The sequence below is a fragment of the Anoplophora glabripennis genome, unplaced genomic scaffold, assembly GCF_000390285.2.
Source record: "Anoplophora glabripennis isolate ALB-LARVAE unplaced genomic scaffold, Agla_2.0 scaffold3, whole genome shotgun sequence".
Lineage (NCBI taxonomy): Eukaryota > Metazoa > Arthropoda > Insecta > Coleoptera > Cerambycidae > Anoplophora > Anoplophora glabripennis.
The window spans coordinates 1,368,494-1,378,893 of record NW_019416486.1 but is presented as its reverse complement, the minus strand read 5'-3'; the positions used below and the strand labels follow the sequence as shown (position 1 = coordinate 1,378,893).

Below are 10,400 nucleotides of genomic sequence, written 5' to 3'. Positions count from 1 at the left end.
TTTTTTTAGTAAGATTATGAAAAAAAATCGAATGAGAATCATGTTCCTAGCGGGAGCGATGATACAGCCTGGACTATTGCTTCTAGCGACATTAACGTGGTATACCTTTCCTAAACGCAACACGTAGACGAAGAAATATTTCCATTCCAAAATCATGCACATGTACAAAAGTTAGCACTGTTTGCAAATGTTCTATAATGCTGTTTGTGGCACCCTCTACACTATATTTAAAATTTGAATTTTTCACCCTGAAAAACTCTTGTATACCAAGTTTTATACGTTGTCACGTTGTCAGTAAATAGTGAAGAAAACTGGAAAACTGGAACTTTGACGCCTGTATTTCCATAATTATCAAGTTATGTACTAAGGTAAAATAAGGCAAATCGATCTATTTTCATCTCGAGAATTTGTGGTAGAATTCTGTACAGATCTTTCGGCGACACTCTGTATATTTTGTTTATTTTTACCTTAAAAACGCTCCTCTAAAAATTATGTACACTTCATAGCGTAATCAAATAATTGCTTACTTTTGCTTAGCGGACTATTGCCTTCCATTGACTTACGGGACATTTTTCTTTGTTCCAGGTGCTGTGCAATTCGGGGGGCTTGAGGGAGATCCCCAAGAAGCTGCTGCCACCCACCGTCGAACACCTGTCGCTCACCCGCAACCACTTCCCCATCATCAAGAGCGACTCTTTCGCCGGCCTCCGATACCTGCGGAAGCTCTCCCTCGACGGGAATAACATATCCATTATCAAACCGTTCGCGTTTAGGGGCCTGCCCAGGCTCAAAGAGCTCTCCATCCAGCAGACGCCCCTAGCGACGGTGGCGCAGTTCGCTTTCGCGGGCCTGCAGAATATCACCTCGATCTACCTCAGTCACAACAAGATCAGGAAGGTGGAGGGGTACGCCTTTGCGGGGACGTCGAACCTGAAGCTGTTAGTTTTAACGAACAACCCGATACACAAAATCGAGAGCCACGCTTTCAGCGGACTCACCAATGTGGAGCGGCTCAGCTTTCCCTCGGGTATGTATGGCTTTGTCTGGTAACAAATTATTGCAAGGCAAACGTGCTTTAAATCTAATAAGGTGGAAAAATTGTGGTACCTATACGCAAAAAAAGAAATTCTTAAACGTTCATTTAAGTGATGAAGTTTTATTTAGTATTAAGAATATATTTCTTTGGAGTATACAGGGTGTCCGGGTACTTGATACAATAAATTCGAGTACAGATATATGAGATCAAAATAATATCAGTTCTTCATATAATTTTTTCCATCGGGCCTTCGTTAACAAGTTACGGGCCTCAAAGTTGAAAATTAAAATTTTATTTTTATTTACAGTCTCTAAACTATTAACTTCAGCATAATGCAAATTTGGTGATCGATACCACATGCGTACAGCTTGTTTTTGATGTAATAAGTGAAACTTCATTATTCCCAGAACGCCAGAGACGGAGTATGCCCAATGTTTAACAACCCAGAATTTTTGCATAGATGACGATCGCAATCTGCATGTATCAAAAATAAGTTCCCTGAAGAATTTGCCAACGATAATACCCTTTTGATTCAACTCGGTAAAATTAACAGTTTAGAAAATATTTGTGATTTTATGTCACAGTGCACTCGAGCGCCGCCTCCGGCATTTTTTGTTTTTAATTTTTAATTGCACTTTATTATTATGTTAGAAGCGTACATATTAGAGTCTAGAAAATCTTACTGTGTGCTAATGTAATTTTCACCAACAAAATTTGACAAACTCACTTTACACATAAAAATAAGTTAAAAAATAATTTAAAAGAAAGAAAACTGTCAACATTCATTTTCAATATGGGCACCTTCCACCTCTACATACTTCCTAAGACTACGAATGTTATTTGTTTGTACATGAAAATGCATTTCTGTGGTAATAATTTAATAAGTCCATACGTTTTTGAGAAACATCTGTATGGACATCGAAATTTGGAGTTTTTGCAAAATAATTTACAGTCACTATTAGACGATGTTCCGTTATATACCCGAAGAAACGTTTGGTTCATGCACAATGGGGCTCCTCCCCATTTCAATCTCGATATATGAAATTATTTATCCATTGTGTTTAATAATAAATGAATTGAGAGAGGAGGCGCAATTCCATGGCCACTACGTTCTCCAGACTTTAACCCGATGGACTTCTTACGTACGCAACTCCAGTACATACAAGGGATGAATTGCTACAAAGAATTAATTTCCATTGTAATAATATTAGACCTACTCCAGAGATGCTTTTTCGTGTACAAACAAATAACATTCGTAGATTTAGGAAGTATGTGGAGGTGAAAAGTGCCCATATTGAAAATGTATTTTGATAGTCTTCCTTCTTTAAAATTATTTTTTTAACTTACTTTAACATAGATATCCTTGTTTTGTTTTTCTATTTTGTGTTAAGTGTAAAATGTATTTATCAAATTTTGTTAGTGACAATTACATTAGGACACAGTAATATTTTCTATGCTCTTGTTTTAAAAATATGTACGCTTGTAACATAGTAATTAAGTTCAATTAAAAATGGTGGAGGCGCCGCTCGAGTGCACTGTGACATAAAATCACAAATATTTCCTAAACTGTTCATTTTACCGAGTTGGCAAATTCTTCAGAGAACTTATTTTTGATACAGGCAGATTGCGATCGTCATCTATGCAAAAATTCGGGGTTGTTAACCATTGGGCATAGTCCGTCCCTGACGTTCTGGGCATAATGAAGTTTCACTTACTGCATCAAAAACAAGCTGTATGCATGTGTTATCGATCACCAAATTTGCATTATGCTGAAGTTAATAGTTTAGAGACTGTAAATAAAAATAAGATTTTAATTTTCAACTTTGAGGGCCCGTAACTTGTTAACGAAGGACCGTATGGAAAAATTTTATATGAAGAACTGATATTACTTTGAACTCATCATATACATATAATATACTCGAATTTTTTGTATCAAGTACTGGGACACCCTGTATATAAATACACTTGATTTAAGAATTTCTCTTTTTGCATGTATTAAAGCATTTGTATTACTCATGAGGGATAAGTCCTATCTTTTCGCTTGTTTTTTTAAGTCGGTAAATAGCTGTTTGCCTACCCTATTTATTTGCGGTAATCATTTAAATACACACTCGAAAATATTATTTTTAAAAAGTGACATTTAAATGACAGTTAATAGTTATTTATGTCAACCTAAACTGAATGAAAATCTGTGGATCCCACCGGGCCTTCGCCCCTGAACTCTAAGATTTTACTGCATTCATAATAAAAAATAGTATGTGCAATTCGTGTGGTTATCTATTGTTCACTTGAACTGATGAGTTGCCCAATTCCGCTCTCGTGTTACCGCACTTATTGTACAATATACTATTTTTAACTACATTTTGATATTTTGACACATAACAGAATAATTTTAATTTACAGGGTGTTACAAATTAGTAGGTCAAGCACATACAAATTCTTTGGACTAAAATAATGGGACTTTTCTTGTCAACAAAAGAGGGACAAAAATACATTTTCGCTAGGGAAAAAATGAAATTGGTTTCTTCATACGAATTTGTGCGCTGCGTTTCCTTTTAGCCACGTTGATCGAAGCAACAACAAAAATATACTCCCAGCCTCAGACGATTTATTTAACGTCTAGGTACTAGGAACACACATCTTTGAATGCTGCTTCTCCTGTCTGTATATCTTCTTGCAGAAATCCTCCTGAAAAAATAATTTAAAAAATGTTTAAATAAGACAGCAAAAATGTTGAATATATGCTTGTTATTAAGCCTTAACGTGAAACAGAACATCAGAAGAAAGATTTCCCTCAGATTTATTTTAATAAAAACATTTTCAGCCAATAACTTTCCTGGTTGTTTATAACACTCCATCCAATTTGCGAGTAAATCTGTTTCGGCAGTCGTTTTTGTACAGACTTACTCTATTGTATACATAATGTCTCATGTCTGGATCTATGTATGTTTAGTGACAATGACAATGTAATATTTAGGGGATGTTTGGAACCCTCCATCCAATTTGCGAGTAAATCTGTTTCGGCAGTGGTTTTAGTACAAACTTACTCTCTGTTTTGGCAGTCATTTTAATATAGACCTACTTCATTTTATAAATTCCACATTTATTCTAGGTCCATTTAGTGGTTATTTAATATAACGTTTAAGGGAAGTTTGTAACCCTTCAAATAATTTGCGAGTGGATCTATTTCGTCATTCGTTTTGCCTTACTCTATTTTACGCCCCATGCCGTGTGTCTGGATCTAGTTCAATTTAGTGACTATTTAATTTAATATTTGTAACCCTCCAAATAATTTGCGAGTAAATATGTTTCGGTAGTCGATTTTTTTTATATTTAAGAGATGTTTAATAACTCTATTTTAAGCACCTTGGGATTCTTTGATTTCCATTTTTTTTTATTTAGTTTTATAGGTTTATTTATTATTGTAACTGATTAATTTATTTTTAATTATTGGAATATTTGTCATAAGACAAACACACTTATAAACACTTATAAAAGTGCAATTATTTTTTGTAAGTGATATCGTCCAGGAGAAATCGGCTTAATTGGCCGCTATCTTTGGCTGCTGTTTCCACACCGGTTAAGTTTCAGCTGGATCAGCGACAGTTTGCAACAACAAATGTTTTACATTTTTTCTCAATAACGGTGTGTCATCATAAATCAAAAGCTTCTCCCGATGGGACTCTGTGTCGTCCCCTTTTTAGAATTACTTTCTAGAGACTAGGGACAATATTCATCGATCTCCAAAAGTGTACAGTTATATTTCTCCCCGGACTTCGTCTATAGGGTCACCCATAATATTTCACATCATTTTTTACTGATATGTCCAAATATATGTTTTGCTTAAATTAATGTTATTGAACTTTAACTCTTTCTAAGTTAGTGAAAATAAATACCTTTTTACAGTACAGCAATGGACTATAATGTTTGCAACGCTTACTCTGTAGATGTACTTTACTGTTGTTCCGCCTAACTCCGCTAATCTGATTCCAACATTTGTATGTTCCTTTTCCCTAATATTGCATATTTTGATGTTACCAGACGCAATTATGGTTTTGAAACTTATACTTTTAATTAATTAATCCTCAGTCTAATATAACATCTAAAAAGTTTAATAATAATGACTGGATTGCCAGTGTAACTTACAGGCAGTCTATTAAAAATGATAGTTTGTTGTTGACAGCGTTGAAAAGAAATAACCACATGGTGATAATTAATATTAGGGAAAAAATATCCATGAGTATGAGTATATCGCCTTTAGATTTGAAAGATTTTATTGTCCACAGCTGTATCTACACTAGCAAAGTACTTCGGGATATCAGCGACAACATTATATCGAAACAAATAAATCCAGTTAGTGCCACACCATAGGATTGAACCCAATTTTATATGTTTTCATATACCTAGAAAAATTGCCCCTATATCCAGCCTAATACATTATGGAGAAATTTAATATCTCAAAAAAAATCGCCAAGCTGCGCCACGTAGAATTTATGATACGTGACATTCTTTAGTAACTACTATATAAAGAATGGGATATTGGAAAGTAAATATTATATTCAGTTCAATATTTTATAAGGATAAATATTAAGAGAGTTTCTTTTTACGTTTGTAAGACATTAATACCAAGTTAAGTAAGACATCAACGTATTAGTTGTGTGTACTAAATGCTTGTCCATGCAAGGGTATTGAAAATTTATGAAATAACGTGGCTTATTTAAATTTGAAAACACTTTTGAAGTTAATACGTAAAGTGGACGTTGATACACTGTAAAAAAATTTCACTCAAATTTCACTCAATTTTACTCAATTCCTGTCCACACCCGACTGAGTGAAATTTTCACTCTATTAGTATGAGTACAACTGAGTGAGTTTTACTCAAATCCGAGTTACTGCTAACTATCAGTTGAGCGACTTTTGTGCTCTACTCTGAGTATATAAAAACCAATTTAAAGTTAACTTTTTCTCTAATATGATTTAAATTTGATTTATTATTGAGTCATTATTTACTCAGACTTGGTTTTTAATTAACTAAATATTGAGTGCAAAAATAAATCACTCATAAATGATTAACTAAGACAGTGTTGAAGTTAATTCACTTCGCGGGACCTCCTCCTGTCCTGGCTGAGACCCGCCAGCTGAGGCCTGTTCTCCTGGCGATCACGCTTTTCTATAGCATCTAACGGGCCCCTATCAACTGTGGTCGAGATTACAGAAGCAATATGTAAGTGGTGCCATCTTCACGGCGCCATTCGAATTACTCCAAATTAATATACATTTAAACTCACTACTTAGTAATGATAATTTAGGTACAAGTGCACCAAATACGAGTTTACGTGAAGAATTTAAGGAGTACCTACCTATATTTGAGTGAAACTACTCAGTTCTAGTTTAAATATAATCACAAATGAGTAATGAGAATGAGTAAAATGATCAAAATGCCCAATATTGAGTGAAAATATACTTAATAATTTCACTCACTGGATTCACTCTGAACCTTTATTGCTTTCACGCACACCGATATTTTTACAGTGTAGACGAGAGAAAGCTCGCTAGTTTTCTTACGTATCATAAACCCTATTCACTTATTTAATGAAAAACTGTTAAATACTGTAGCCATAGTTATTGTTAATAAAAGTTTTTGCTATTATTTATACTTTCCTTATGCATACCTAGAAAACCTTAATAGCCACGTTTTCCACAGTAGATAAAAGTAGTTTAGTCGCTATCGTCACCATGGAGACTACACAAGGAGCACGAACTTCATGTAATAGTCCAGTATACAACGGTAAAAATAGGGTATTACCTCCGAATTCTTGATACACGCACCGATATTCACGAAAGTTGGTGAGTAAGCTCATTTCACCCTCCTTTACAAAAGTTACATATCCATAATGTATGCTTATTGGTTTTAAGGGGCGAAAACTACCCCTTCTTGCAAAAAAACGTAAAAACCATAGATTTAAGTGTTATGTCAATAGAATAAGCATTCTTTTATGTTTTGATTAATAATTTTTGATTTGTAGCTACATTTCAATCCTTAAAATCCACCCTAAAGGGTGGATCTTCATAAATGAGGAAAAAAACACAAAAATTAGTTTTCGCGGCTCTGAAAAGTTTTGACGCAGCAATAATGAAGAATTGAATATTTTTTACTGTTTATGAAATAATATATGATTTATTGCAACGTTTCAACCCTTAAAAACCACCCTTATTGCAGAAAATAAAGCAAAAAATTTCACGATAACATTTTTAATATTTAATATTTTTCATCGCTCCAATAAAAAGCAATTTGCAGGGAATTGCAAAAGCTACAAATCAACCTTTATAGTTGAAGGATCTTGAACTCTTCGATTTCGAGATTTATAGGTTTTAAGGGCTCAAAGAAGGTGGTCCTTACAGGCAAATGCAAACTAAAAAACGTAATATCTTAGTTAATTTTTGCTCTACAGAAAAATTGAAAGAAAAGACCATTGCATTTTTCACGTATCTTATTTAGTTTTTGAGTTATTTAAAAAAAAAGGCTTTTTTTTTTTTTTTTTTAAAGACCATTGCATTTTTCACGTATCTTATTTAGTTTTTGAGTTATTTAAAAAAAAAGGCTTTTTTTTTTGCTTCATTATTTCAATTTTTTTTTAATTTAGGCATTCTAAACCGGCCAAACTTGCACAGCCCATTATTAGTACCTAAATGGATTACGCTTAGTTTCTTTTTTTATGGTTCAGCCATAGATTTTATTGATTTTTTCTAGGAAAAAAAGAGGTGACCATTTTATTTTAACCATCCGCGAGTTTTTGAGCTACAAAATGTTTTCAAAAAGCAATTTAAAGGTCTTTCTAAGCACTTTAAAAAAGGTTATATTCATTTTCTTCGAAAAATTAGCTTTCTCTATTATTTTACGGTAAACGGTTCGATTTTACTTTCCGAAAAATAAACATTCACCTTTAGAGAGTGATATCTCGGATATTATTACATCTACGGTAATCAACAAATGAATAGATTCGTTATTTCAAAAGCTTTATTTTTGCTTTATATGGGTTTTTCGTTAAAACGCAAGGTTTTCGAGTTATTTATCAAAAATGGTTGAAAAACATGCACTTTTTAGATGAAAAATCAACATCTTCAATTGCAAATAACTCGGAAAATATTAATTTTTGGAAAAAACGTTTTTGCGATTAAAATGGGTGCTTTCATTGCCACCCCCGAGAAGGGATGGCATTCGCCCCTAGGGTGAAAGCACACATCGGCATTATGTAACTTTTGTTTTTTAGCAATTTTCTAATTACTTGTAAAATTTCACTTCAATCGGTGCATGTATCAACAATTCGGACCTAAAAACCGTCATATACTATAAACAAATATCTTACCAAATTACAGGGCGCTAATGTCCTATATGCACAGAAATAGTGGAGGGGAGATAAAGAATGCGGCAGTTTGAATTAAAAATCAATTATGCCGTTTTTGTGAAATATTTTAAAATAAATAATGTAGGCTACTTTGAATTAGATAAATGAGTCCATAAATAATGAAAATATATCGGAGTACAAGGAACACTAGCGACCCTAGCGGAACAAACTATAAGTAATTTCTAATATTACATTGACAAATTTTGTCAATTTTCCCGTGCTCCTTTTTTAGTATCCATGGTCTCCATGGTCAACACTATCAAAATATCAGTAATTGTTTGTCCATTCAACAGATGACGACATTGATTCATATCGTTCATATCTGACATCTTGAAACGTTTCTAATCTAATAGATTATTGTGTCGAATAAAACTTTAGTTTATCTTTAGCTCATAGCGTTTTGTTCTTTATATTTGCTCAATCAAAATACTAAAATAGATACAAATCGTCCCGACCTGATTAGAGCCCCAGCACCTCTTCTACTTTTTAGAAACTTTTTCGGTAAAATCTGGAAAAATTACCTAAGACTCCTCTGGTGAATACAAAAGTGAATCCAGGTCCTGTCAAGCTAATTTTTGAGATTTTCTGAAATGCACACGGTACCATCTTTAGATGAACATTTCTATTTTTTGGCAGTTTTCATGGCCATCCATTCTTCCATCGATTTTTTCAGAAATAAAAAAATTCATAGACTGTAACGGCTTTAGCGAATTGAAAATTGAAGGCAGTTGGGACATAAGCTGTCTAGCTTATGTCCCAATGCATAAATATACAAGCAATAGAGCCGTTAAGTGATAATTTTAATTTTCTGGCAATTTTCATGATCGATCTATTCATTTTTTTCTAAATAGTATTGCCTCCCGAGCATATGGAAACCTGTTCTGGTTCCTCAACTACACTTTTATGATTTTTGAAAGTTTTGTTGACGAGAATAACAACAAAAATATACTGTTAGTTATGTTGACTCCCGATCTTTCATTAATGTTCCTTCAGATTCAAAAACCTTTCAAACTACTAATAATTCATTCAGCCTTGTAAAAAACTGTAATGGACATAAGAAAAAATTGTTAATTTGCATTCTTTGTTCCAGGTGTGAGACAGCTGGAACCAGATGCCTTCAATGGATTGGAAAGCGTGGGCTACATAAAGCTGGCCTTCATGGACCTCCCTGGTTTGACAATCGGCGCGTTTCGAGGCCTTACTAACATAGGAGTCCTCTCAATCCAAGAGTCCGACTTGGGCATCATCGAAGGCTCTGCTTTCGACGGCATGACTTTCATAAAGTCACTTAACATACTCAACAACAAGATAGACGCAATAGAGTACTTGAACATCACTCAGGAACAAAGAATAGGACACATGAAGATGCAGGGCAACCACATCCTGGAAATACCAAAAGCCGAAACCCTTACTATTGAAGTGGAGAAACTAACTGTGATATCAAACCATTTCCCGTGCAACTGCCATATTCACTCACTGTTAGAAGGCCCCTTGGCCAACGGTAGCATTTTAGATTTTATATCCAAGAACTTTTGCATATCACCACTCGAGGTCAACGGACTGCCCATGACCAACATAGAGGTGGAATCCATAGGCAGGTGCGAAGAGGAAGTGACGAGGGAAAACTTAGAAGCTTCAAAGGATTCCGTAAATCCTTCTAGTCAAATTAGTGTCGCGATCGTCAATAGCTTTTGTTTGATAGTGTTGACGGTGTTTGTTAGGTGAAATTTCTAAGTGACGTAAATAATGTGGTACCGGACTTTTAAAGAAATTATTAATGCGACTTCCTTGTTAAGTATTTAGGTCTGTTAATACTGTACATATTATGTAACATGTTTTTGTAAATAAATGTTTTCTAGCATAATTTATTGTACATAGAGGTAATGGGCTGTACATAAAGTTTAATGAAGGATATCCAATGAAGTATACTGATTTCAAATATAAATTTCTTCTGTATC

General features: G+C 34.1%; 1 protein-coding gene across 1 annotated transcript in view; it reads left to right on the top strand.

The window, feature by feature from the left end:
* The window catches only part of LOC108917022 (chondroadherin-like), a 27,770-nt gene extending 17,603 nt beyond the window's left edge, over positions 1-10,167 (top strand). The window contains exons 3-4 of the mRNA XM_023454697.1: positions 586-1,027; positions 9,533-10,167. Coding sequence (XP_023310465.1) covers positions 586-1,027; positions 9,533-10,167 — 1,077 coding nt within the window. The remainder of the gene's footprint in view (positions 1-585; positions 1,028-9,532) is intronic.
* The last annotated feature ends 233 nt before the right edge of the window (positions 10,168-10,400 follow it).